The sequence below is a fragment of the Muntiacus reevesi genome, chromosome 1, assembly GCF_963930625.1.
Source record: "Muntiacus reevesi chromosome 1, mMunRee1.1, whole genome shotgun sequence".
NCBI classification, from domain to species: domain Eukaryota; kingdom Metazoa; phylum Chordata; class Mammalia; order Artiodactyla; family Cervidae; genus Muntiacus; species Muntiacus reevesi.
The window spans coordinates 47,583,910-47,609,999 of NC_089249.1; the positions used below are offsets into that span (position 1 = coordinate 47,583,910).

At 55.9% G+C, this 26,090-nt stretch overlaps 3 protein-coding genes across 12 annotated transcripts in view; all 3 read left to right on the plus strand.

Annotated features, from left to right (window-relative positions):
• Positions 1-3,057, plus strand: part of CHD4 (chromodomain helicase DNA binding protein 4) — a 29,692-nt gene extending 26,635 nt beyond the window's left edge. For 3 of the 6 annotated variants that reach the window (XM_065942123.1, XM_065942137.1, XM_065942128.1), the window contains exons 38-40: positions 1,248-1,446; positions 2,163-2,326; positions 2,511-3,057. In XM_065942123.1, coding sequence (XP_065798195.1) covers positions 1,248-1,446; positions 2,163-2,326; positions 2,511-2,528 — 381 coding nt within the window. In that variant the 3' untranslated portion in view covers positions 2,529-3,057. The remainder of the gene's footprint in view (positions 1-1,247; positions 1,447-2,162; positions 2,327-2,510) is intronic. The other 3 variants (XM_065942126.1, XM_065942132.1, XM_065942118.1) reach the window with 2 other exon arrangements.
• Positions 3,058-3,899: 842 nt separating this feature from the next.
• NOP2 (NOP2 nucleolar protein) lies at positions 3,900-12,949 on the plus strand. Its single transcript, XM_065942149.1, has 16 exons — positions 3,900-4,032; positions 4,295-4,404; positions 5,873-5,918; positions 6,094-6,182; positions 6,372-6,607; positions 7,644-7,699; positions 7,823-7,998; positions 8,108-8,307; positions 8,456-8,545; positions 9,312-9,399; positions 9,476-9,616; positions 10,137-10,276; positions 10,401-10,490; positions 10,624-10,746; positions 10,851-11,079; positions 12,182-12,949. The coding sequence occupies exons 2-16, from the start codon at positions 4,299-4,301 to the stop codon at positions 12,850-12,852; spliced, it is 2,481 nt and encodes an 826-aa protein (XP_065798221.1). The 5' UTR covers positions 3,900-4,032; positions 4,295-4,298; the 3' UTR covers positions 12,853-12,949.
• A 464-nt stretch (positions 12,950-13,413) lies between these two features.
• On the plus strand, positions 13,414-25,682 carry IFFO1 (intermediate filament family orphan 1). 5 transcript variants are annotated; one of them, XM_065942198.1, is made up of 10 exons: positions 13,417-14,249; positions 17,893-17,953; positions 18,046-18,141; positions 19,010-19,150; positions 19,371-19,379; positions 20,393-20,571; positions 20,664-20,784; positions 21,066-21,161; positions 24,029-24,159; positions 24,606-25,682. In XM_065942198.1, exons 1-10 carry the CDS (start codon positions 13,477-13,479, stop codon positions 24,712-24,714), a joined length of 1,716 nt encoding a protein of 571 aa, XP_065798270.1. In that variant the 5' UTR covers positions 13,417-13,476; the 3' UTR covers positions 24,715-25,682. The 5 variants fall into 5 exon arrangements, with proteins under 5 accessions (XP_065798245.1, XP_065798260.1, XP_065798270.1 ...); XM_065942173.1 differs by lacking the exon at positions 19,371-19,379 and having other exon boundaries at positions 13,414-14,249; positions 19,010-19,156; positions 20,417-20,571; positions 21,069-21,161; XM_065942188.1 differs by lacking the exon at positions 19,371-19,379 and having other exon boundaries at positions 13,415-14,249; positions 20,417-20,571; positions 21,069-21,161.
• The last annotated feature ends 408 nt before the right edge of the window (positions 25,683-26,090 follow it).

Sequence of the window (26,090 nt, forward strand, 5' to 3'; positions counted from 1 at the left end):
TACACCTTGATGTAGGCAGGTCTTGTGGAAGAAACAACAGTCCATTATTCTCATAACTCCCTTTACCCTGATCTCTAATGGATTCATTCTTTTTAAGAACCAGAGGATCATTGAGTAAAATAAGCCTCATAACTCAAGTATGAACATTTTGTCCCTTGGAATGTTTCAAAGGACCTTTTACACAGCTCTTTCAGGTGACATGTCAAGTGTTTGTTGCAATATGAGTTTCGGTGGTGGGGTCTGGAGGCAACCAAATATCTTCGACACTGGGTGTGTGGGTAGGTAAAATGTGGATTCACATCACAGCATTCAGCAGCAGGTAGAAGAAGTGATAAAATACATTTCTATAACATAAATGGACCTTTTAAAAAGATACGTAATGGGGAAAGGAGGAAAATTATGTACAGAAAAACATTCTGTAAATTAGAAAAAACACACGAAACAATACTATCTTCAAGAAAATCCACAAAAAGTAGATATACTAAAAGGACTACCTATTTGAGGAAGGAAAGGAATGGAAGTGAGATATGGAGGTGAAAGAAAAGAAACAACAGGAATAATTTTTTAAAGAAAAACAACTTAAGTGATAGGGTAGTTATATCCAAAGGATGACTGCCATGCAACCGTTTAAAGTCATATTTTATTTATAAAGAGTCTTACTGTGTAAGACTTAACCTTTCCTGGTGGCTCAGATGGTAAAGCGTCTGCCTGCAATGTGGGAGACCCAGGTTCGATCCCTGGGTCGGGAAGATCCTCTGGAGAAGGAAATGGCAACCCACTCCAGTACCCTTGCCTGGAATATCCCACGGTTGGAGGAGCCTGGTAGACTACAGTCCATGGGGTCGCAAAGAGTCAAACATGACTGAGCGACTTCACTTACTATGTAACTTTAAATGAAAGCAATATAAATACATATATAGAATCTAATTTTGTAAAAAAAAATCTGTAATGAAAAACCTCTAACATTATCTTTTGGAGGTGGAATTGTGATTTGAATTCTTTTTATGTTATATTCTAAATTGAATATTTATCATTTTTGTATAAGGGGGAATCAGTAAAGGGTGAAGAACTTTAAAAAACACAGACCTCCAAAGAGGAGTAAAAAAGGCAGTAATATAATGTTGGACTGCCAGATGAGGGGGAGGGAGCATCCATCCGTGAAGTTCTTTACAGGTTTCGAGAGGACCCTCAGCAGCAAGCAAGAGGAGCGTCAGTCTGACTGCTGTCTCCTCCTGTCTCCTGTCCAGCTCTTAGAACAAGCCCTGGTGATTGAGGAGCAGCTGCGGCGAGCAGCTTACCTCAACATGTCCGAGGACCCCTCTCACCCGTCCATGGCCCTCAACACCCGCTTTGCTGAGGTGGAGTGTCTGGCGGAGAGTCATCAGCACCTGTCCAAGGAGTCCATGGCAGGAAACAAGCCAGCTAATGCAGTCCTGCACAAAGGTAGCCAGTGGCTCCCCTGCCTCCTGCCAACCTGGCCTCTTTCCTTCTCTGCCCTTCCCCAGTATACGGTTACTCCTCTGGCCCCAGCCTTTCACCAGCCCCTTTGTCTGGGAGCTTAGGGTATGCTGGGGATCCTCGCCTTCCTCCTCAGGCAGCTGACATCTTAGAGGCAATCAAGGACAGTAGCTCTTTGCCTCTTAACTCGAATATATTGAAGTTCTTGGAGGTGGAAACTAAGCAGAATAATGTAGCTTCATCTGTGGTAGTGTAGAGGTAATTTCAGGTGATTTAATATCCTGTCAAATTCTAGACCGTTTTCAACATGCAGTTTCTGATTAAAGTTAAGACACTGTGAGGCGGGTGGAAGGTGAAGAAACAGAAAGAAGGCTGGTATAAAGGAAGAAGAGAGAGCTCCAAAAGGAGAAGAAAGAGAAAAGGAAACGAATAACTATTCAAGAAGTGGAGGAAATAAGAGAAAACAGGGATCACGGGACAGGTGACTTTAAAATCATAGAATCATGGGCAGCTGGAACTGGAACATGAGGAATAAGAAATATGTGGTGGAGCCAAGTCAGGTGACTCAGTGACAATGACAGTATTTCAGCACATCAGTTACTCGGTTACTGAGAAGTACTAGGGGGAGGGGATGGTCCCCATATGGGAGGACAGACCTGGGTCTTGACCACAACGGCTCACCGCCTCTTTTTCTCCCCATGCAGTTCTGAAACAGCTAGAAGAACTGCTGAGTGACATGAAAGCTGATGTGACTCGACTCCCAGCCACTATTGCCCGAATCCCCCCAGTTGCTGTGAGGCTACAGATGTCTGAGCGTAATATTCTCAGTCGCCTGGCAAACCGGGCACCTGAACCACCTCCACAGCAGGTATAGGACCATTTTCCTCTGGCCAGCTGTTCAACAGAGCCATTACGCAACTTGGAAACTTTGCTGTCTGTCCCTAGCTTTACAGGCTGGGCAGCGGGGTGGGCTTACTAGTGAGTTCTCTTGGGATCTGGTGGGTTGCTGTGGTCTTGGAACTCTTGACTCCCTTGGCCTTCTCTTCCTATAGGTAGCCCAGCAGCAGTGAAGACCCAGATGGAAAATACCACCTCCACCGCTGAGCAGTGACCTTCCTCACTTTCCCTTGCCCAGATTCTCCCCTGGGGGCCCGAGAGACCCTCTCCTTCCTTCTGCCCCATCTTCTAAGTTGTAGAGGAACAGCCCCCCGAGCACTAGGGGAGGGGAGGGAGTGAGGGGCAGTGGTGCCCTTCCTGCTGGAGAGACGTGCAGCAGTAGCGCCGGGGCCATCTGCAGGGAGCTGGCGGGCTGGCCTTCTGGGCCCTGGCTTCTCCCCACTGTAACACCGTCTGTTACACACGAACTGTTGTGGGTTCCCGCCAGGCTTGAAGAAAATGATCTGAATTTCTTCCTCCTTCCGGTTTTATTTTGTTGGTTGATTTTGTGTTTTGTTTTCTCCTTTTTGGGGGGTATTCACAGTGGGCCGGGCCCCTGGGCGAGACACAGCTACCTCTGTTGGCATCTTTTTAATACCAGGAACCCAGTGGCTCCAGCCCCTGAGCGGCTAGAATGAAATAAAGTGGAAAAAAAAAAAAAGAAAAGAACCAAAAGCATAAAAAAAAAAAAAAAAAAAAAACAGATTTCTTGATGAAAACTGAAAATAAAAGTTTCCTTGTATTTTAGTGCTCTGGTTCAGTGTGGGTGTAGGTGCAGGTGGGTGAGTGAGTGACGGGAGCCCTGGGACACGTGTAATTGGAGGATAGGGGTTTCCTTGTATCATCAGAGTCCACGGAAGAGTCGAGTCTCCCATCTGTACACGTGTTCCGGGCAGGACGCTGTCCCCTGTGCACAGCCGCCACCCGCGTTCACAACCTGAGCCGTGCGCGAGCCTGCGAAAGCAGGCTTCTCCAAGCTGTAGAGATATCATGCATAAAATGAAAGGATCTTCCTCGCAGTGTGAAGGTGGAACCAGGGCTGGTACAGTATTTTAACCAACCGAGCGCCACCTTGGTGTTTACTTGCAGAAAGGCTGAAGTCGGTTTTTCTGTTAACTTGCGTGGGTAAAATGTGGACACGAGATGCCTTCCTCCCGACCTCCAAGATGGGAACCTGGGCCGAGAGAAGCCTTACCTGAGGGGCAGCGCGGGTCCTGCGGTCTAGGAAGAGGGTTTCCACGTCACAGGCGTGGGGGCCCCGATCTCCGGGCGACGTCAGGCGGAGGGCCCAGTTCTGGCGCCAGTGTTCGAGGGGAAGGGGTGGCTTCCGGGTACAATATTTCCAACTGAACTCTACGAGGCCAAAGGCCCACGCCCGGAGTGGAGGGCAGGGAAGTCGAAGATGCCTCGTGGGCACCGCCTTCTCCGCCTGCGGGGAGAGCGGAGCTGTCCGCCACGGAATCCTGCCCGGCCTCGCGCCGGCCTCACGAGCTAGTGTTCCGGCTTCCTCATCGGACCCGAAGGCCGGAAGAGGCGGGACCTCTGGGACCGCTGTGCGCCTGCGCGAGACGTTTCCGTGGTGTGGCGTCTGATCTCCTGGCCGAGCCGCACGTGGAACTCCGTTCCTGTCTCTTCCAGGTGAGCCGAGGCTTCGGGCGGGTGTGAACGAAGTCGGGTGAGAGAGAGTGAGACGCTGACTTGGATTGGGGCGTCTGGAGGGGCACCTCGGGCGTCGGACCCAGAGCCCGGGGCTCAGCGTGGAGTGGAGGTTTGGCTAGGCCTCGGGGGCGAGGGGGCTGCTGAGTCCAGGTTCTGATGGAGTCACTGCCCTTTGCAGACCGTCTGCGGTCTGCCTTTCCCTTTCAGCACGTTTACCGCCTCCCGTTTTTATGTTCCCTAGGACCATGGGGCGCAAATTGGACCCTACGAAGAAGGAGAAGCGCGGGCCGGGCCGAAAGGCCCGGAAACAGAAAGGTGCAGAGACCGAACTCGCTAAATTCTTGCCTGCAGGTAAGGGTCAGGCGTGCTTCCTTCCGCTCCCGATACTCCCGCTTTTGGGTTTTTCTTCCATTATGGCCTAACTCCTTCGTGTTTTTTTTTTTTTTTTTTGGTCTGTGTGTTCATTTTCTGTTTAAACAGAGCTTTGTAATGATTTACTAGAAGGCTAGTATGAATGAAATACTCTCATTAGCATTTAGAACTTAGGGAAGATGCGGCAGGGACACAAGAAGCTATGCAAGGAGAAGTGTGATCACTGTTGAGGGAGCTCCGAGGAAGGGGCAAGCCATAGAGTTAAGAGAGCTTAAAAAGATTCTGTAAAGAAGTTGGATTTTGAAAAAATGGTGTAGCAAGTGAAAGTTGGGAAGGGGGGCAGTTCAGTCACTGTGAACTGCGTTGTGGAGGGGATGGAGATGATAACCACAAATCTGGTTCCTGCATAACACTTGGTTGTCTACTGCATGGAAGAGAGGGCTGGAGGGGAGAAGGAGCAGGTAGTTCATTTCCATCCTTTTATAAAAGATGTGATTAATTGAGGTGTTGGCAAGTGCTCAACACTGTGCTGAACCCTTTGGGCTCATATCACCCCAGTGTCCTGTGAGAGAGGTGCTGCTTAGAAAGTGGATGCTGAGAGTTTAATTTGCAGGCAATTATCAATTGTCTGTAATTGATAATTATCAAAGAGCTGAGATTTAAATATGTTAAGTTATTTAGAGAATATAGGAACAGCAGCAGTTATGGAACCTGTGGTTGGTAATTGATTGTGCTGTTGTTTAGTCACCTCAGTCGTGGCTGACTTTTGGGACCACATGGACTGTAGCCCGCCAGGCTCCTTTGTCCATGGGATTTCTCAGGCAAAAATACTGGAGTGGGTTGCCATTTCCTTTGCCAGGGAACCGAGCCAGGGATTGAACTTGTGTCTGTTGCGTTGGCAGGTGGATTCTTTGCCACCGAGCCACCAGGGAATCTCTGGTAACTGATTAGTTGAGAGTAAAAGAAAGAGCAGAAGAAAGAATCTGTGTTATCAGAATGGTGATGATGCCATTGAAATCAGTCTGGAGAAAGGTCCACTTTGGATTTGGTTGGTGAACAACCAGATGGAGATGTCTCCTTGGCATCTGTTACCTGGCTCCTGGGAGAGCACAATGGTGTATGTGCTCTGTCGTTTCCGACTCTTCGTCACCCCATGGACTGTAGTCTGCAAGGCTCCTCTGTCCACGGGATTCTTCAGGGAAGACTACTGGAGTGGGTTGCCATTCCCTTCTCCATCCCAACTCAGGGATCAATCCTGAGTCTCCTGCACTGCTGATGGATTCTTTATGGTCTGAGCCACCAGGGAAGCCCCCAGAACACAGTGGAGTGGGTTACAATTTATTCCCTTTAACTAGTGTTCTAGTTGTTTCTCCTTTTATTTTTTCTTCCAGTGTTCTTTTTCATTTTTTCTGTAATGTTCAATTCTGATTGTTTGTTTTTTAAACAGGTGGTGATGAAAATTCAAAAAGGCTGTCGAGTCGTGCTCGAAAGAGGTGAGTGTCCAGACCTACATTACACAGATTAAATCGGTCCTGCTCATCTTTCAGCATGTGATCCCATGTGATCAAGCTGATGGGAAGGGCTGTTGGGGACTGCCACATTTCCCTGCCCTGGGAGGTGGCAGAGCCTGGAGGTGTGTTCCATTTTCCACTTTTTATGTGGTTTTAGGGCAGCCAAGAGGAGGTCGGGCTCTGCTGGAGCCCCCGAGACGAAAAAGTCCCCTGGGGCTAAACCATTGCCTGGGAAGCTACCAAAAGGTCAGTGAAAATAAGTGCTGGGTGCTATGTTAGGAGTCCTCTGGGTCCTGGGGAAGGAGGGACCTCGCTGAGCATTTCTGACATGAAAGCAACAGCCAGAGGATATTCTCAGGGGTAGAGAGGGCAGGCTCCATCAGGGTGTGGCTGCCGCTGGTCTAGGATTCTGCAAACCCTTTGGGGTCTCTGCAGGAGCCGTCCAGACACCTGGTAAGAAGGAAGCCTTGTCCTTATTTAACGTTGCTCGAGGCAAGAAGCGCCCAGCACCAACCCATAGCAGTGAAGAAGAGGAGGAGGAAGACTCTGAAGGGGATGGTGTGGTGAAGCAGGGGGACCTCTGGGGCTCCGAGGACAGTGATGCCGATATGATAGATGACTATGGAGCGGACTCCAACTCAGAGGACGAAGATGAGGATGACGGTGAAGAGGTGAGTTCCATCCCTCTGGGTCTCCCAGAAGCGATCCTTGCCTTTTATTAGAGTCTTTCCAGATCACTTTGACTGTCTCTCAGTGATGAGGGTAAGCCTGAGTAGAGAAAAGGGACTTTGGTGGGCCATAACTCTTTCAGAGCACTGATTACCAAGTTTAGAAGAGCCATAGATAGGGATAGAGTACTTTGAAACATGAGAATGCTCAGTGCTGGTAAGGATGTGGGAAAGGGCACACTTAAATGTCCCCACTGATGGCAATAGAAATGTGCATAATGTTTTTAAAAGTTTTCTTAAAAATCCTCTGGTATCTGAGAATCTTAAACAGGTTTTTCCTTTTGATATAGCAGTTCTACCTTAGGAACGTAATCAAGGATGTAGACAGAGGTTTACTTGTTAAGTATAAGAAGTTATTACATATTATACAGTTCATATCTTTGTGTTGTTAGAAAAGTTCAAGCAAAATCCAGTAAAGTGTCCACTTGCACCCCTTGCCCATGAACCCCCTCCTTTCTTCAGAGCTACCATTTTGAAGTTTCCAGGCACCATCTGTGTGGACCATAATGCCAAAACTCTGGAAGCTTCCAAAATGTCCAGTTTACTTAAGTGAATTAAAGTTCATTCATACATGAGATCAATGTTTGGCCAATATGTCTGTGAAAATGCTTGTGTTCTAACTGTGAATGAGAAAGGCAAGAGGCAAACTTGAAAATGCATCATGATTTTAACTGAAAAATGATGTAGAGTAAGTGTGGGGGGAAATACGGCAAAACGGGCACCCTCGGGGCAGTTTTTGTCACCACCCCGTGTACATACGGTGTGGGAAGACCAGTATAATGAACCCTTTGAATCCCTCGTTTTATTTCAACAATGGTAAATGGTTGTGCCAAGCGTACAGTCACTTTTGTAGGGTCTGTATTTCTTTCTGGGAGCAAGGGTTAAACGTTTGTATTTAGGGAAGAAATAGGTGGGAAGTGTTCTGTGGGCTGGTGGATGGGCCGGCTTTGCACTGCCAGCCGCTTGTCTCTCTTTTCAGTTGCTGCCCATTGAAAGGGCTGCTCGGAAGCAGAAGGCCCAGGAAGCAGTTGCTGGGTGAGTTGTGGAAACTCTTCTTCGGATGGAACGTAGGTGGCAGCTGGGGAGGAGGAAAGCTCAAGGAAGGAGGAGGTATCTGCTTTGATCTGTGAGCCGCCCTGCTCCTGGCTTTGTGTGCAGGGGCCAGTGGAGCGAGGAGGAGACTGACGAAGAGGAGGAAGAGGAGCAGGCAGAGGAGGAAGAGGAGCAGGCGTCTGCAGGGTCAGGCCCCGGAGAGGACGAGGAGGGGGGCCTGCAGATCAATGTGGACGAGGAGGAGCCTTTTGTGCTGCCCCCTGCTGGGGAGATGGAGCAGGATATCCTTTCAGAGCAGGGTCTGGGGGGATGTGTTTGTGAGAAGGGGTTTCCAGGCCTGCTCTCCCCGCATTATGCACACACCCAGAAACAGTTCCTTAATGGGCCCACATGCCCAGGCTCCAGACTTGCAGCGTGTTCACAAACGCATCCAGGATATAGTGGGCGTGCTGCGCGACTTTGGGACTCAGCGGGAGGAGGGTCGGTCCCGCTCGGAATACCTGCAGCGGCTTCGCAAGGACCTGGCCGTTTACTACTCCTACGGAGACTTCCTGCTGGGCAAGCTCATGGACCTCTTCCCTCTGTCCGAGGTACCCACTTGCTCGTCCCTGACGCTGTTCCTGCATGTCCTTCCTCTTCCCCCATGTAAGGAGGTAGCTGGCCTCCTGGCCGTCTGCTCTCCTGGTGGAGCTCCTTGGCCAGCCTGACCCCTTCCCCCCTTGCCGTCCTCTGTCCCAGCTGGTGGAGTTCCTGGAAGCCAACGAGGTGCCTCGGCCCATCACCCTCAGGACCAACACCTTGAAGACCCGGCGCCGGGACCTTGCTCAGGTGAGGGGTGGGAGGCAGTGACTTCTGTGCATCCAGAGACTCCTGGATGCCACCCTGAGCATTTCCGGCCACAGTCCAGGGGGCAAACCTTGACAGGCCTGGTGCCAAGCTGAGTCGATCTGCCGGCTCAGAGCCGAGGACCCCTGTGGAGTGGGAAGCTCGTCCCCTCAGCCTCTGCTTCCTGTGACTGGGCGGTGATGGAAGTGCTGCCTCAAAGAGAGATGGGTCGCGATGTCTGCCTCGTCAGTCATGGGGAAGCTGGTGAGACCTCGATTTTTGCCTGCAGGAAAAGACAGGACACACAGGCGCAAGCACTACTTGAAGCTCATTGTTTCCGAGGGTTCAGGGGCTCCAGGTTAAAAAACGGGTTTAGAGGCAGTGGTGTGACCCTGTGTGTGGTGTGTCTTCTGGTGTTAGATAACCTGACAACTGTCTTTAAAGTGCTGTCACCAGTAATGTTCCAACTGATGGCAAGGGGGCTGAGGCTCTTGGAAGATTGGGTTCTGCTTCCAGGAGATGAAAGAGCAAGAGTTGGCAGTCTGCTCCATGGGGATGGAGTTCAGACCTTGAGTTAGAACCTGAGGCCCAGGAAGGGGAGACACCGGGAGAGATGGGAGAAACTGCTCAGCGCGTCTGTGCTGAGTGCATCCTGACAATTGTCGGGCTATGGTGCCACAGGCCTCTGGCTTGGCCATGTCCTCACGTCTCCACCCTCTCTCAGAGTCGACTTCAAGGTTCTAAAACCTTCATCGGTCTCAACCTCTAGGCACTCATCAATCGTGGAGTTAATCTGGACCCCCTGGGCAAGTGGTCCAAGACAGGACTCGTGGTGTATGACTCCTCGGTGCCCATTGGTGAGTGCGCCCTGTCCCGGAGCCCTTCCACCCCTGCCCTCGTCCCAGCGCGTCACCTGCAGGCTTTCCTCCACAGGGGCCACGCCCGAGTACCTGGCCGGGCACTATATGCTGCAGGGGGCCTCCAGCATGTTGCCTGTCATGGCCTTGGCACCCCAGGAACACGAGCGGATCCTGGACATGTGCTGTGCCCCTGGAGGAAAGACCAGCTACATAGGTAAGAGGAGGGGCCAGCAGGGTGGGGACTCATCCTCAGGAAGCGGGGGTGGGGTCAGTGACTCGAGGGTGCCCAAGAAACAGCCCCAGGCAGCCCAGCTCTATCCCCATGGGTGCCTCTTCCTGCCCACATGACCCTGGGCAGGGCCCTGGTCCTCTGTGGTCCTCTGTAGAATGGCGAGGTGATGGTGCGCAGGTTGGCTTTTATGTCTTGCTTAGATCCTGAGAGTTACATGTGTGTGCACAAGCAACCATTACATACAGTTAGTTGTAACCATTTAATTATGCTGTTATAACTTGGAAGAAGTAACTGAGGCTGTTGAGTAACAATGGAAAAACCACCCTGGCAGGTTTGCTCATCACAGGGCCCAGCACAGACTGGGTGGACAGCGGGGAACATGGCTTCCTGGGGAAGGGCTGAGGCTTCACCGGCAGGTTCCTGGGCTGGCGGGGAGAGGGGCAGCCCAGCAGGTGTGGAGGCAGAAAAGCTGCAGCTGAGCCCTGTGCCCTTCTCCCTTCAGCCCAGCTCATGAAGAATACAGGTGTGATCCTCGCCAACGATGCCAATGCCGAGCGGCTGAAGAGCGTGGTGGGCAACCTGCACCGGCTGGGGGTCACCAACGCCATCATCAGCCACCATGACGGGCGCCAGTTCCCCAAGGTGGGGCTCCCGCTGGGTGTCTCCCTCCCCGCTTCCTGATCTCAGGATGTTGAGACTTGCACCTGGGAAGCTCACGGTATGGTTCCACTGCCCAGAATGCCTGCTTCACCTCCCCTTTCCCCAGGTGGTGGGCGGCTTTGACCGAGTCCTGTTGGACGCTCCCTGCAGTGGCACCGGCATCATCTCCAAGGACCCTGCTGTAAAGACGAACAAGGTGCAGGGGTGGGGACCAGCTGAGAAGCCTTGGAGGGGTAGCTGGGGGACGGGGCCCCCCAGGCAGCCAGCAGCGCGCTCCTTCCAAAGTCCCCTGTTGGGATTCCAATGCCTGGGTCTCTCCTTGGGGGCAGGATGAGAAGGACATCCTACGATGTGCCCACCTACAGAAGGAGCTGCTCCTGAGCGCCATCGACTCTGTCAACGCCACCTCCAAGACGGGGGGCTACCTCGTCTACTGCACCTGCTCCATCATGGTGAGGCCTGTCGGGGTTCGGGAGGGAGCTAGCCTGGGGCTGTCATGCCCTCAGCGCCCCTTCAACTCCAGCTCTGCTTTCCTTCCGTCTCCCACACACATCAGGTGGAGGAGAATGAGTGGGTGGTGGACTACGCCCTGAGAAAGAGAAACGTGCGCCTGGTGCCCACTGGCCTGGACTTCGGCCAGGAGGGCTTCACCCGCTTCCGGGAAAGGCGCTTCCACCCCACGCTACGCTCCACCCGCCGCTTCTACCCTCACACCCACAACATGGATGGCTTCTTTATTGCCAAGTTCAAGAAATTCTCCAATTCTATCCCGCAGTCCCAAACAGGTAAGCGATGTGCCCTTTGCTGTCTTCATCTCCACCTCTGCTCTTTACCCCTCCAGAGACCTTGGGGTGTGGCTGCAGGAAACGACGGGTCCTTGCACCCCTAGCCTAGCCTTGAATGCTGGAGTGAGAGATCCTTTTCATTCCAGCTAGAATTGGTCCCAGGCCTGAACCCCATTTGGGAATGTTAAAGGCTTCGCATGGATCGAGCCCTTTCCTCAGTTCTGCCAGGCGGCTGCAGTTGTCAGCCCTGAATGCTCTCCAGCGGGGGTGTGGTTTCTTGGCCCAGGGCGGCCTTCCTGGTAACAGATCTCAGCCTCATCAGCACTGGCTGGTGCAGGACTCCTCAGAACCGTCAGTTCTCTGCAGTCTCACTAATTGCAGATGGTTTTCTTGGCTGTCTTGAGTAGTTTGGGCTGGGCTATAAAGGCCAGGGTGGGGTGTTTTGAAACAAACCCGAGAGCTCTGCCTCGTGGGATGTCACCCTAGGCTTGGTTGGACGAGGGAGAGGCCGACTTCTTTGCACACAAACTTGGTGACTTTTCTCTATAAACAGTGCCTCTTAACATGAGTCACATTTGAATGTTAACACATCTCTTCAAGAAGTAGCAAAGTACCCTGTGTTTTTCTTGCTGTAACTTTAAAGATACATATTTAATACCTCAGTCTTCATTCACAAAGTACTAGCTTGTTTTTAGTTACTCCCTGTGCCTTCTTATTTTTCTGCATCTCATCAAAAGCTGCATGGAAGAAAACATCTTTTCTGATTAAAAGAGAAGCCCAGTGCTTCAAGTTTGTTCAGGATTCACCTCCTGCTGGCCGCCAGGGGGCACAGCTTCCTCTGAAATCCTTTGGCCCATGGATGGGTAATGGTATCTTCTCTATCACAGATTCCAAATATGACTTGAGTAGAGGCTAGGTGAAACTAAGTAATCTGAATCTAGGTGATCTGTTCTTGGGTACTGCCCCTGTTGTGTGGGGCACTTGGCCAGGAGTGGCACCCAGGAAATCTCCTTACTTTAATATCTCTGCTTTTCCTGCTCCACTGATGATCATGACCCAGTGATGAGGCCTTATTTCTCAGACTATTTAATTTTAACCACAGGCAATTCTGCGACATCCACCCCCGCAAACCCAGACTTGCCCAACCTGAATGGGCAGGTGACCCCCAAGTCTGAGAGCGGCAGCACACCTGCCAAGAAGGCTGGTCAGGCAAAGCAACGGCTGCAGAAACAGCTGCATCCCAAGAAGTCTTCCTCCCAGAAGCAGAATGGCATCTCCAAAGGGACGGATGTAGAATTGTCCGCTGTGTCTTCTGTCACAAAGGCCCAAGCATCCTCCAAGCTCCAGGACAGTAGTCAGCCAGCTGTAACAGCAGCAGTGGTTAGGGAACTGAAGGAGGCTGGGAAACTAAAGCAACAGTCACCCAAACTGCAGTCCTCCAGGAAAGCTGCCTTCTGGAAGCAGCGTGCTCCTCCCAAGGCCATGAACACAGACTTGCCCAGAGCACCGTCCCTCTCTAAGACCCAAGCCACACCCAAGCCTGAGGACCGAAACCAGCTTGTTGGAAACACCACAGGGGCTGAGAAGGTTAAGCAGCAGGTGGCAGAGCAACCTTTCAAGAAAGCTGCCTTCCAGAAACAGAATGGCACCCCCAAGGGACCTAAGACTCCCACTGTGTCCTCCTGCAGTTCCAGCCGGCCCCCGCCAGCAAAGAGGAGAAAATCTCAGTCCAGAGGCGGCCGCCAGCCTCCGCTGCCTTCAGTGGATGGTTGAATTAGACTGCCACTGTTACAGGGTTGGAATTCTTTCCTCTGTGAGGATGGCTTCCCAACCATGGATGTGAAATTTAATACATGTTTTACAGTCTTTGGCCACTGTGTGTTTTTTGGGGGTGGGTACTGGCTTTGTTGCTTAAAGAGCAGAGGAGGGAGGGTGAGACAGGGATCCTCAGAAGAGGGGTCAGAGCAGTGTACTGAGAAATCAGGTCAGTTCCTGGGGACTCAGGGAAGGAGATTCATGGAGTCAGAGCTGGGTGTTTGGACGCAGGAAGGAGGAGGGCAATAGGAATGTAGATAGATTTCGTGCCACCAGAACCACGCAGTACTGGAGGACCTGGGTTTCAGTCATTCAGCAGCTGTCTGGATTCCGGGTACGGGCCGGGGTCCGCTAGGCTCAGGGATCAGCCTCAGACCCTGAAAGGTCTGTCCAGGTGCCAGCCTTTGAACGAGCCTTTCATTGGCTTACCCCCTGCCCTTCCCCGCCCTCATGACCTCTGCCCCTCCCGCCGAGCCATCTGATTGGCTGTCCCGTGTCCCCCTGGCGTCTCATTGGTTCTCCTCCCTCGCCCAACATCCCTGCTCCCGCACGGGTTTCTGTCTCCCAGCAGAAGGCGCAGCCATGAATCCGTTATTCGGCCCCAACCTCTTCCTCCTCCAGCAGGAGCAGCAGGGCCTGGCCGGGCCGCTGGGGGACCCCTTGGGAGGCGACCACTTGGCCGCCGGCGGGGACGTGCCCCCGGCGCCGCTCGCCCCGGCTGGCCCGGCTCCCTACTCACCGCCGGGGCCGGGCCCGGCGCCCCCCGCCGCCATGGCGCTCCGCAATGATCTGGGCTCCAACATCAACGTGCTCAAGACCCTCAACCTCCGCTTCCGCTGCTTCCTGGCCAAGGTGCACGAGCTGGAGCGCCGCAACCGACTGCTGGAGAAGCAGCTGCAGCAGGCGCTGGAGGAGGGTAAGCAGGGCCGGCGGGGCCTGCCTCGCCGCGACCAGGCCGTGCAGACCGGCTTCGTCAGCCCCGTCCGACCCCTGGGGCTGCCCCTAAGCTCCCGGCCGGCCGCCGTTTGCACCCCGTCGGCGCGGGTCCTGGGGTCGCCCGCGCGCTCGCCGGCCGGCCCCCTCACACCGTCCGCGGCCTGCCAGCCGGCGCCCTCCACCTCCGCCTCCACCGCCTACTCCTCGTCGGCCCGCTTCATGCCCGGCACCATCTGGTCCTTCTCTCACGCCCGCCGGCTCGGGCCGGGACTGGAGCCCACTCTGGTGCAAGGGCCTGGCCTGTCGTGGGTGCACCCCGACGGGGTGGGCGTCCAGATCGACACCATCACGCCCGAGATCCGCGCGCTCTACAACGTGCTGGCCAAAGTGAAGCGCGAGCGGGATGAGTACAAGCGGAGGTAGGGACCGGGAAGGTGGGGACGGGGCTCAGCTCAGGCCGCACTCAGCCGGGGCTACCTGTCCAGGAGCACAGAGCCTCTGGGGCCCGAGAATAAGGGAGGAGTAAGTATGAGTAAAGTTCCTGCTGTTTAAGGAGGAGCTAGGAAGTCCGCAGATGAGACTGGAATCCACAGAGAATGCAGAAGTCAGGCTCGTGACAAGGAGGAGGAGTCTAGGAGTAGAATCCTGCCGGGAACCCTTGTTTTTCATCTAGGCAGCAGCGTTTGCACCGCTGTGTTAACTGTGGGGTTTTATGATGTGTAAAAGGGACATTGTTCTGAGAAGTCGCATCTGGGCTACCACTTATATCCATCCCCCTGCCAGCCTCAGCCCTCAGATGACTTTGTGATATAAGCTCCAAATACTGATCAGAAGTTAGGGGCAAAGGATGAACCTTTAATTTGGGAATCTAAGTGCCATGACAAGTGGTGGTGGGGTGGGGGGTGGTTTGCGGGTTGGGCTGAACCTTGAGGAGGTGATCCTGACACTGCCCGGGATTTCCTAAACAGTGTCCATAGTAGCAGCCTGTGCCTGCTCTAGTTCCACTGCCGTTGAGAGGCTCTGGGGCCCTCAAGGCATTTCTGAGAGTTGATCAAAAAAGGGGGTGTGGGGGAGAGGGAATTCCCTAGGGAAAGGTGAAAGGCCTGTTGTCGACCCAGGGCGAGTGAAAGCCGAGGGGATCTGAAAGTGCAGGAGGAGGTGTGACAAGGGTAGCAAGGACCTGAGTAGGAGGAAGCTGGAAACAGGGACACACCCATGATGGACTGCCTCACAGCACAGCTGGGGCAAGCCATGTTGCCCTGAGAATGAAGCACTGGCTCCTGGCAGGAAACCCTGCAGGGTAACCCAAGGGGCCCGAGGAGGGGATGCGATGCAGGAGTGCTGGCCGCATCCAGGGGATCCCCTGATAACCAGCCTGTGAGGACAGAAGCTTGAGTACAGCCAGCACTTTGTAGACCCTGTGCCCAAGGTGCCATGACTGAAGACCAAGGAGATGAGGGCTCACGGGGAGGCTCTGCCTTCAGGTTTAACCTCTTAATGAGCTACTCTGACCCCTTGTGGACAGCTCTGGGAATTACCCTTCCAGCCTGGTAAAGCGGAGATTTATGTCTCGGGGGGGCTGGCTGAACGTTCTGGGGAATGACTGCTGGGTCTGGCGGCGACCTTCAGGGATCTGTAACCCGCCAGAGTCTAGCAGACCACAGACCAGCAGACCTTCTGAGGTTGAGTTCTGCCCTCAGAAAGCTGGCTGGCTTCTTTAGTGGCAGTCTGTGATTTAAGTGTCCTTGGGACGCTCAACTACCCCCAAACCATCGTTTAGATCCACCCAGAACCATTCTGCCCCTGCCCCAGCCCCTGCCCCTGCTGGAGTTAATTGACACAGTCAGCAGTGGAACACGGACAGTTCTGGAATACATCCATAACCACAGGAACAACTGCTGTTGTTGGGGCGTTTTGTTTTTTTCACTGACGGCGTATCCGTCCTTGGTTCAGCTGTCCAGGGCAGCAAAGAGTTATCCCTCCGGGACTGATGAGCTCATGGCTCTGCAGCACTCTGCTGTGCAGAGGGCCCCACGGCCAGGCTTGGCTGGTACGTGACACCAGCAGTCACTCCTCCTTCCACCCCAGATCCCCTTGCCCTCGTTCTGTCTCTCTACAGCAGCTCTGACTCCGGTCTGTAGCCTGGAAAACATGGGCATAGTCTGAGCACTAAACTGAAAAAGAGCTGAGGCCTCCCAAGTTCTATGTTCAGCTTTCCTGCCAAGAGTGACCTTGGGTGGGTCTCTTTTTCCCCATCTCAGTTTTTCCAACATCGCCCTTGGCCAGCTACAGTGCTTCCTCATTTCACTCAAGGATGCTGTGTATTAGGAAGAAAGGTGTTCACTCAGTGTAGAATACGTGGAAATTGCTCAAATTCTACCCATGCTTAGAGAACCTTGTAAGTGAGCCCGGTTTTGAATAGAGGTCAAAATAAACCCACTCATGGGAAAGTCTGGCTGGAGCATGAGTAGAATTCTAGTGAGGTTCCAGATGGTTTATTTTCAGATTTTTTTTTTAAATCCTGTAAGATTTTATTAATCTTCATCCTTACCTAACTTCCTTGAGTTTCTCCCTGAAACAGTTGAGTTCACAGTCCTGCCCTTCCTGGTGCATATCCTCCAGGGTTACTGTCCCCTGGTCAGTCTTGCTTGCTTCCTCCAGAGACACAAGGACCCCAGGGTCCTCAGGGTGCCACATCCCATGCCCTCACATTGTAGATGGAGAAACCAAGGCCCAGAAAAGCTGCAGGTCTTATCTAAGAAAACACATAACCTGATGCTGCTGGGGCCCTTCGCTGGCCCTAGCTGTCTGAATGGGAATGCCAGAGCGCAGAGGGAGGAGGACTGGGGGGCCGCTGGGGAAGGCTGGGCCTGGAGCCAGGAAGGCGGGAGCGGGCCTGCTCTGAGCTGGCGGGTGGAGGCCAGGCTGCCTGCCTCCTCCCCACCCAGCCACCCGGGAGGGGCAGTCGCGGTGTTGTCGAGGAGTTATTATTAGGAATACTGCAGTGCGGATGTGAGTGAGGAACAGGAGAGCAAGGAGAGATGGGCCTGGAGGAGGAGCCCGGGGAAAAGAGATGGAGGCAGGGAGGAGAGGACCAGACCCCAGGCCTGAGTGTGGGTCCTCGGTGTGTGTTAGGCCGCTTCCTAACCACCTTTCTGGGCGTTGAAGCTTCTCTCCCGGTGCAGTTCCTCTCCTGTTTCAGTCTGGAAGAAGTCCTTCCAGGATGGGGAAGAAGTGCTGGGCTGTTATGTCAGTGGGGTCCGAGGAGTCTGCTGATGCAGCCAACATCAACCCTAAGCAGGGGTGTTGCCCCGCCACTGCCCTTCTGCCTCCATGATGCGGAGGGGGACGTACTGGCTTGCTCCCAGCTCTGGGCAAGGGCCCTGCCTCGGCCAGGAGTGTTTTTTAGCCTACTCCTGGTCTTAGGCTCTGCCTTCTGCAGCTCTGGAGGTGGTTCTCATCCACCACTCTCACGGGGGACTTTTCTATGCTCCAGTTTCCCTCTTGCCCTGGGTGTGGGCGCCTAGTGATCCCAGCTTGTGCCCGGGCACCTCTGTGCAGCCCACCAAGGGCCTCCGGGTGGGCAGTCTCCAGAGCTCGTGGGGGTGGACTTGGAGCGCCTCCCACCAGGCTCTTGGCCAACGCCGTTGATGCCCTGTGTGTCCCGCAGCTGCTTTTCCAGGGTTAATGGCCCCACGGGAGGCAGGGCAGCTCTGTTCTGGTGCAGGCAGGAGAGCGGGAGCCCGGATCTGTGGACCGAAGGTGGGAGACTGGGCTGGGTGGTGCGGGCAGGAGGAGGGGTCGAGGCCGGCGGGATAGCTGGTCGGGCCGGGGGCTTGAGCGGGACGGGCCCTGCGAGAGCACAGCGCAGCCACAGTTGGGTGTGAGGCCAAAGGTTCCGGGAAGGCAGCTAGGCGCTGGGTGCTGGCCAGGAGCCTGGAGCCACATGTCCCTCCTGTTGGGGAAGCCGACCCAGGGCCTGGCCTGAGCCAGATAGGTGGGAGGTGGGGGGCGGAGGGGAGAGGGCCCCGCACCCAGGTGCTCACCCTTCGCTGTCTGCAGGTGGGAAGAGGAGTACACGGTGCGGCTGCAGCTGCAGGAGCGCGTGAATGAGCTCCAGGAGGTGAGGGCCGCCCCGCCCGCCCTCCCCACCATCCCTTGCCCGCTGCTCGCTGCCTGCCTGCCACTCACCTCGGTTGGTTTCTCCTGACGTAGGAAGCCCAGGAGGCCGACGCCTGCCAGGAGGAGCTGGCCATGAAGGTGGAACAGCTGAAGGCTGAGCTGGTGGTCTTCAAGGGGCTCATGAGCAACGTGAGTATGGCCAGGTCATCCCTTGCCTCTCGTGCCACTCCCGCGCCAGCCTGGACTCAGCCCCAAGGCTGCCTGAGGCCCAGGAACAGGCCTTTCTAGTTTTGCCCGTTCACCACCCAGCGTCCCACTTTATGTGCTTCTATTTTCCCCCCCTTGCCTGCCCCCTAACTCAAGAGAAGAGGAAGGAAAATCCCGTTGGCCTCCAGGGGGACTCGGGCTTCTTTGCTCGCAGTGTGGCCCTGGTGACATCCTGACCTGCTCTGCCTTGTCGCTGGGTCTGTGGAACGGGATAGGATTGAAAGCAGGTGCTTTGCAGGATGGTTCTAAGGTCACAGTGTTTGCAGAGTCAGGACAGCAGCGGCTGAGTGTCAGCTAACATTGTCCTTACGATTCTTTCTCCGACGCTCAGAGCTCTGGCTGTGTGCTTAGTCACTCAGTTGTGTCTGACTCTTAATGACCCCATGGACTGTCGCCCGCCAGGCTCCTCTGTCCATGGGAATTCTCCAAGCCAGAATACTGGAGTGGGTTGCCATTTCCTTCTCCAGGGGATCTTCCCAACCCAGGGATCAAACCCAGGTCTCCCGCATTGCAGGCGGATTCTTTACCGTTTGAGCCACCAAGGACTAGTTTCTCTCTCTCTCTGGGAGTCTGAGTTCCAGGAGGAGCCCCCTGCATATGCACCAGGCACTGGCCCACATCCTCTGGGGTGCCGTCTGGTCAAGGAGCCAGTCGTCCTGGGCAGACCGCTGGGAGGTACCCAGGTCAAGGGGTGCCTTTTGCCAGCAGGAGCCGTGTGACGGGGATGATGAGGGGACACTGCTCATGATGAGGTCGGCCCCCTTCACCGCTCCCTGCGCTCCCCACACAGAACCTGACTGAGCTGGACACGAAGATCCAGGAGAAGGCCATGAAGGTGGACATGGACATCTGCCGCCGCATCGACATCACCGCCAAGCTCTGCGACTTGGCTCAGCAGCGGAACTGCGAGGACATGATCAAGATGTTCCAGGTGAGGGTTGCGGGCGCCTCGCCCAGGCCCCCGGCGGCCCCGCCTCGCTGGCACCCGAGCCCCATAGGGGAGGCTGGAGCTGGGCCCTGGGGTCGAGGCTGGGGGGCGAGGGACAGCCTCTGGAGGGTCCGGAGCTGTCTCTAACGCCGTCTCCCCCTCCCCTCTCTCCTGTCTGCCTCCTCTCCTCTCTGCTTTTCATCTTTTCTTGCTTCCTCCACAGAAGAAGCTGGTTAGTTTTGCTCTCACACAAGCTTCTCAGCTCCCCGGGCCTCCTGACCCTCCGGGCTCTCAGTGCAGCGCCCCCTCCATCCTCCTGCTCTCCCCACTTCTCTCTCCCCCGCCTCTCCCCTGCCCCCTCCCTCCCCTTCCTCTCCCCCTTCTCCCCTCCCCCCTTCCTCTCCCCCCCTTGTCTCATTCTCTGGTTCCTTGTCTCCCCCTCCCTCCCCTCCCCCTCCCTCCCATCCCCTCTTCCCCTCCTCTCCTCCCCCTCCCTCCCCCTCCCTCTCTCCCCACCACTCTTATTCTCTTATTCTCTGGCTCCATCTCTCTCCCCCCTCCCTCTCTCTCCCCCCTCCCTCTCTCTCCCCCCTCCCTCTCTCTCTCCCTTCCCCTCCCTCCCCCTCCCCTCCTCCTCCTCCCCTCTCCCCTCCCTCTCTCCCCCCTTCACTCATTCTCTGGCTCCATCTCTCCCCCTCCTCTCCCCTGCCCCCTCCCTCCCCTTCCTCTCCCCCTTCTCCCCTCCCCCTTCCTCTCCCCCCTTCTCTCATTCTCTGGCTCCAGGTCTCCCCCTCCCCACCCCCACCTTCTTTCACTCTGGCTCCATCTCTCTCCCTCCCTTACCCCTCTGGCTTCCAGATCTGGATGTGACTCAGGTTCTGCTTTATCAACTTCATGCCCCCTTCCTCCTTGCGGCCTGAAACTTCCCTCTCAGTTCAGTCATCTCACTAGAAGACTTTTTTTAGAAAAGAACTCCTGGGGGCCATTACGCACGTCTCACTCTGGGCCCGGCCAGCCATTCCCCGATCTTACTGCTCCGTTTTCTCTGCCTTCTGTCTCCTCCTCGTCTGCAGCCCCGGCCCCACCCGCGTCTGTCTGCCTGTCTCGGTGATGCTGGTGTTTCTGTTCCGTCTCGTAACTGTGTCTTCTCTCTGTCCGCCCGCCCTTCCCGCTGGTCCCCGCTTCCCTCGCTCCCGGCCGGCGCCCCCCGCCCTTCTCCTCACGCACCCGGCCTCGTCTCTGTAGTCTCTGCACTTGTCTCCCATTAAGGTCCCGTCCATGGGGGGGCGGAAGCGGGAGCGCAAGGCCGCGGAGGAGGACACCTCCCTGGCGGAGAGTGACGGGCCGCGCCGCCCCGACGGGGACGAGGAGGACAGCACGGCCCTCAGCATCAACGAGGAGATGCAGCGCATGCTGAACCAGCTGTGAGTCCCGCGGCCGCCCGCGCCTGCCTGAGGCCGGAGCCCCGCAGCCCCCGCCCGCCGGCCGCCCTGACGCCCGGGCTCCCTGTCTCTAGGAGGGAGTATGATTTTGAGGACGACTGTGACAGCCTGACTTGGGAGGAGACGGAGGAGACCCTGCTGCTCTGGGAGGATTTCTCGGGCTATGCCTTGGCCGCCGCAGAGGCCCCGGGAGAGGTAACCAACCTCCCGGCCTTGGGCCCCGGCTCCTCCTCCCTAGGCGCCAGGCCCATCTTCCCACCCGCCGGCCCCCTCCAGCTCTGTCTTCCCTCTGTGGCCGCCATCCGTCACCTGCTTCCCCCTCGTCCTCAGTCCTTGTCCCCAGTCCTTGTCATCAGTTTCTCCAGCTTCCTTTAACCTCATTCTCTCTCTCTCTCCTTCCCTGGCCTTGCCCTGTGGCTTGTCCTGTCCCATCCATCCCTCCCCTCTGCTTCCCCCACCTTTCCTTTCCACTCCAGCAGCCGGAAGACAGTTTGGAGAAGGTGATTAAAGATACCGAGTCCCTCTTCAAAACCCGGGAGAAAGAATATCAGGAAACCATTGACCAGATTGAGGTAAGGCCGTGAGCTAAAGCCAGGGTTTCCCGGTTCCCCCGAGGGGTCGTGAATGGTACTGCAGGACACCAGGGCTTCCCATCTGCTCCTGGCCGGAGAAGGGCGATCTCCCCACTGGGGCCCCTCTGGTGGGTCCCGAAGACCCCAGGGTGGGGAGGGGAGCGAGGCAGACAGATGTAGGTTCCAATCTCAGCTCTGTGACTTACTGCCACTCTGACTTTTAACAGGCCTCTTCTCTCTGAGCCTGCTTTTTTTTTCTTTTTTGAACATCTGTTTCTTCACCCATGTCAGGCCTTAGTTGCAGCACGTGGGATCTTTCATTGCGACCCATGGACCCTCTAGTTGCGGTGTGTGGGCTTAGCTGCTCTGCAGCACCTGGGACCTGAGTTCCCTGACCAGGGATCAAACCCGAGTCCCCTGCATTGCAAGGCAGATTCTTCAACACCGGACCAGCAGGGAAGTCCGGAGCCTGCTTCTTTGTTTGTAAAGTGGGGGTCTTAACAATATCTCCCTCAGGGTCGATTGAAGGTCAGGTGGACTACAGCACAGGTAGAGTGTGGAGCATCTGTCTGGCAGTCAGCACTGTCGCAGCTGCTCTGATCACGGTTGTTACTACAGTCAGTGCTTCAGGGTCCATGCCGCTGGACTTGACCTTTGCTGCAGCCTCAGCTCAGCCTTTGAGGAGTCTCCATGCTCATTCCCTCTCCTGGAGGAACTTTCCCGAGCTGGCGTGTGGAGCCGGTGCTTTAATGTAAACTCTAGGCCCTGGAGGGGCCAACAGGAAGAATTTGTGACACCTGGGATGAGGGTGCTTCGGCCAAGGCGCCACATATTTCCTGTGACCCCCACAGCCTGAGCCTGAGGGGTCCTTCCCATGCACTCTGACCTGGAGATGAGGCTTTGGCTTCTAGAATTTTCTGCTTCTCTCCAGGCCCACTGCCTTCCCTCACTGCGACAGTGGCCGCTGAGGAATTATCTTCCTCCTGTATCCTCATTCTCCCAGCACACAGCAGCTGCCCTGCTCCTTTAAGCAAAACCTCCCACTGTTTACTCCCAGGCAGACTGACACTTAGTTTTAAAGGCACAGCTGGGGGGACCTCTCGTGGTCATGTGGCTAAGACTCCATGCTTCCTCTGCAGGGGGCATAGGTTCAATCCCTGGTCAGGGAACTAAGATCCCACGTGTTGCACAGCCAAGAAAAAGGAAAAAAAAGAAAAGGTACAGCTGGATATGTACCTCCAGCCAAAGAGCTGGGAGGGGGCCTCCACTCCTCAACACACATTGACACGCATCCTGCTCTCCCCCTCCTCACTGCACCTAGGAGGTCCTGAGGGGTCGGGAGGCTGTTGCTAGCAATTTTTTATGGTGTTGCTCCTGGCCGTCCACCCGGGGCTCCAGAGGTCCTTTATCTCAGTGACCTTGGGTCTGCAGGGACCCATCTGACCTGGGATGGAGGCAGGGACCACTTCCATGACTGGATGGTGAGAGAGACCTAGGCCCAGATCTGCTCCCAGCCTCACCCCTCCGCCCTGCCCCACCGCACGCGTGTGGGCTTTTCAGTGTGGCCTTTGGGGTTGTCTCCTTCCCGCAGCCCTGCTATAAATATAGAGGCTGGGGGCCGTCCTAGCCTTGTGTTCTGCTGGGATGTGTTGGGTTCATTTCTTCCTGCTGCCCCACCGAGTGCTGGGCTCCCGAGCGCAGCCCCCAGCTCTCCCCTCTAACACCGGCTCTCCCGAGGGGCCAGGATTGGGGTGAAGGAGGCAGCCAGTCTGGACAAGCACTGGCGGCACCATACTTCCTTCCTGGGCTGCTGCTGGGGGCACCACCTGGGACCCCAGCTTTGGAACCAGGGCTGCGGTCCAAGTTGTGCTCACTGGGGCTTCTGATCCACCCAGGCCACCATCTCGCCCCATGTCACTGTCCTGACCATCTGTTTGGCTGGCCCTGTGACTGTTTCCTTTTCTGTCTGAGTTTCCATCCTTGCGGCCCAGTTCAGATCATTCACGGGTGGTTTCTTGCCCTTTTTCTTTGCTCTCGGTGGTCAAGCACATCACCCTGGGCAGTTTTATTCTGCCCCCACCCTTTTCTGGCCCCTGTTCTTTGTCTCCAGAACAAAGAGAGGCAGCAAGAGTGTTTGTGTCCCAGATTTTTCACAGCCTCCATGCCTGCCTCTCAGCTCCACCGCGGAGCCTGCGGGCAGAGTCAGGCTCTGGGAAGGAGACTGTGTTTCCTTGACTCTGAGCCCGGTCTTCACGTAACAGTCCTTGACTTGGGCCGCAGCTCATAGCCAGTCAGACATTGAGCGAGGCAGGCAGTCCTTTCAGTCGTCTCTGAAAAGGGTTTACATGTGAGCGAAGTAATGAGAGGAGATCGGTGGTGAGAGCGGAGCCCCTTTCCACGGAGCCCAACCGGCCCGTGTGCCAGCAGTCTTATAGACGCTTCTCGAAGTTGAGTAACGGCTCAACTTGAGGGTACACACAGGGATGGGAAGGCCCCAGGTTGGAGCGGGGCCTGTCTGGGGGGAACAGTGCTGTATGGGCCAGAAGAGGCCCTGTGGGGAACCCCAGGAGGAAGCCGAGCGCCTCAGGAACATCCCGCCTCTCTAGAGCCTCTGCCCCCTCCTCACTGCTCTTGCCGCAAGTCTCTTCAGAGAACTCGGGCCGCCTGCACCAGACTCCTTAGCAAAAGCCTTTTGTGGGTGAGCTTACCTGGGGAACATGGAAGAAGCGTTGGCATATTGAGTGCCTTCCGCCTCGAGCTGGTTTAGTTTTGAATCTGAGCCCTTCACCTCCTTCACGGCTTGGCGGGTTGGCCTCCTGGGAGTGCGGGCGGGGGCGGCTGCTGACCTGACGGCCCGCCCCCCGCAGCTGGAGCTGGCCACGGCCAAGAACGACATGAACCGCCACCTGCACGAATACATGGAGATGTGCAGCATGAAGCGGGGCCTGGACGTGCAGATGGAGACCTGCCGCCGGCTCATCACTCAGTCTGGGGACCGGTGAGGGCCCCCCGGGTGCGGGGGGGTGGGGCAGTGACTGGCGCCCCTGGAGAATGGGCCCTGAGACCCACCCTCAGCAGATGGGGGACACGGGAGCCCATCGTGGCTGCCTGGCTGAAACCTCCCCACGCACTGCCTCTGGCGGTTCCCCTCCTTAGAAGGGCAGCTGAAGACCCGACAGTCACAAAACTGCTCCGTAGACTGGAAACTGGGGCTGCAGAGCCTCTTGGGATCCCCAGGTTGAAGTGGGGACTGTCCCCCCCTCAGGGTGGACTGAGGGAGACGATGTCTCTCCTTCCACGCTCCCTCACCCTGTGGTCCTCCTCTGCCTGAGACGTTACTCTCCTGCCCACCCTGGCATCATCAGGCTGAGATGGGCAGGGGTGCCAGCCCTGTCGGGACTCCTGCCTGCCCTGCCCCGAGGTTACAACCGGTGTTTCTTCTAGAAAGTCTCCTGCTTTCACTGCGGTCCCGCTTAGCGACCCGCCGCCACCGCCGCCAAGCGAGGCTGAGGACTCCGATCGTGATGTCTCCTCCGAAGGCGCCATGAGATAGGGACCTCCTCGTGCTCAGCCCACCCGCCGGGACCGCCGCAGCAGAGGGCCGGGGGCTCACAGAAGGGAAGCCCGTGTCCTGCGGCACCAGCCTGGCCCCGGGGACTGGGCGCTGCTCCCTGGCTTCCTCCCTCGGTCCTCGGCCCCTCCAGGGCTCCAGGGCATCTGGAGTGAGGCTTGGTTGCCTTTCCCGGGCCACTCCCCGCAGAGCCAGCCCTCCCGCCTCCACGCGGCTGTCTGCTGCTTTCCCACCTCTAATGCTGCCAGAGCGCTCGTGGCCCCTCACCCTCTCCACCGAGGAAGCAGTGTGATTGTCCTTCCTTCCTTCCTTCCCTGTGGCCTGGGGCCAGCTGGCCGTCTTGACTCCGTACTGGTGCTAACTGGCCCAGGCACAGGTATGAAGCGGAGGCCAGACCTTCCGTGGCTTGTGCGGCAGAGGCGGCGGCCCTCTGGGTCGCAGGCAAGACTGAGTGGGACTGGGCGGGGTGCGCCTTGCCCCCTGCTGTCCAAGTGCTCACGGCCGGCTGCCCATCAGCAGCGGTGACGTGGCTCTTCCCCTTCCCTGTGGGAAGCGCCGCACCTCATAAGGACCGTAGTGCGTCTGGGCAAGGCAGCTTTTGGGCTGACTGGGTGCAGTGTTGTGGAGAGACAGAAGCTCCTGTTTGTCTCTGTCACCACCCAGTGGCAGAAACGTTGAAACTGCGTGTGTGGGAGTGGGTGGACGTGCATGGATGTGTGCGTGCACACGTGTGCTCAGGGTCTCGGTTTCTTCAAGCATCAGCTGCAGGTGTCCTCCGTGTCTCACACATGGAAACCCAAAAGGCTGAATAAGAAGGCGTCCCAGACTCAGAAAAGCTTGGAGAACTGGGGCGACGACAAGGTGTCCCTCCGCATCACTGCCTGAAGCAGACTGGGCGGAGCTGTTTGAGTGGAATCTAATACTAATGAAACTGGCGAGTATTTATTGAACCTGTCTTTGTCACTGTTTCCAGCACTTTCTGGTGGTGGCTACACAGTCCTCTCTGCAGTGTGTGCTAGTTCCCATCATTTCCCAACACACAGGTGCAAGGCAGATGCAGAGATTAGAACTCCAAAGTAATGGTGCCTCAGCCCAGGTTATCAGTACCAAGTCTGTGCAGCTTCCCAGTAAGACCACATGCATCCACCAGTGACAGAAGAGCCGGAAGTAAAGCCATCCCAGCCCTCCCCCTCTGCACACCCTAGGAGCTGGGCACCTGCAGGTGGTCACTAGGGCACAGACCCTGAGGCAGAGCTGGGACCTGGTTCTCCCAGGCTGGCCATGCTCCACACTGTTGCAGAGGTCAGCTAACTGGCTGGAAGCCAGGTGGACTCTGCCCAACCTTTCTTCCTGTGCCA

Bases quoted from the DNA above. Each gene is read 5' to 3' on its own strand.
- NOP2 (XM_065942149.1), top strand. From the start codon at position 4,299: ATGGGGCGCAAATTGGACCCTACGAAGAAGGAGAAGCGCGGGCCGGGC. The intron at 8,546-9,311 runs GTGAGGGGTGGG...CTCAACCTCTAG, and splicing joins GGCGCCGGGACCTTGCTCAG to GCACTCATCAATCGTGGAGT. The intron at 10,747-10,850 runs GTGAGGCCTGTC...CACACACATCAG, and splicing joins ACTGCACCTGCTCCATCATG to GTGGAGGAGAATGAGTGGGT.
- IFFO1 (XM_065942198.1), top strand. From the start codon at position 13,477: ATGAATCCGTTATTCGGCCCCAACCTCTTCCTCCTCCAGCAGGAGCAG. The intron at 14,250-17,892 runs GTAGGGACCGGG...CGCTGTCTGCAG, and splicing joins CGGGATGAGTACAAGCGGAG to GTGGGAAGAGGAGTACACGG. The intron at 24,160-24,605 runs GTGAGGGCCCCC...TGTTTCTTCTAG, and splicing joins ATCACTCAGTCTGGGGACCG to AAAGTCTCCTGCTTTCACTG.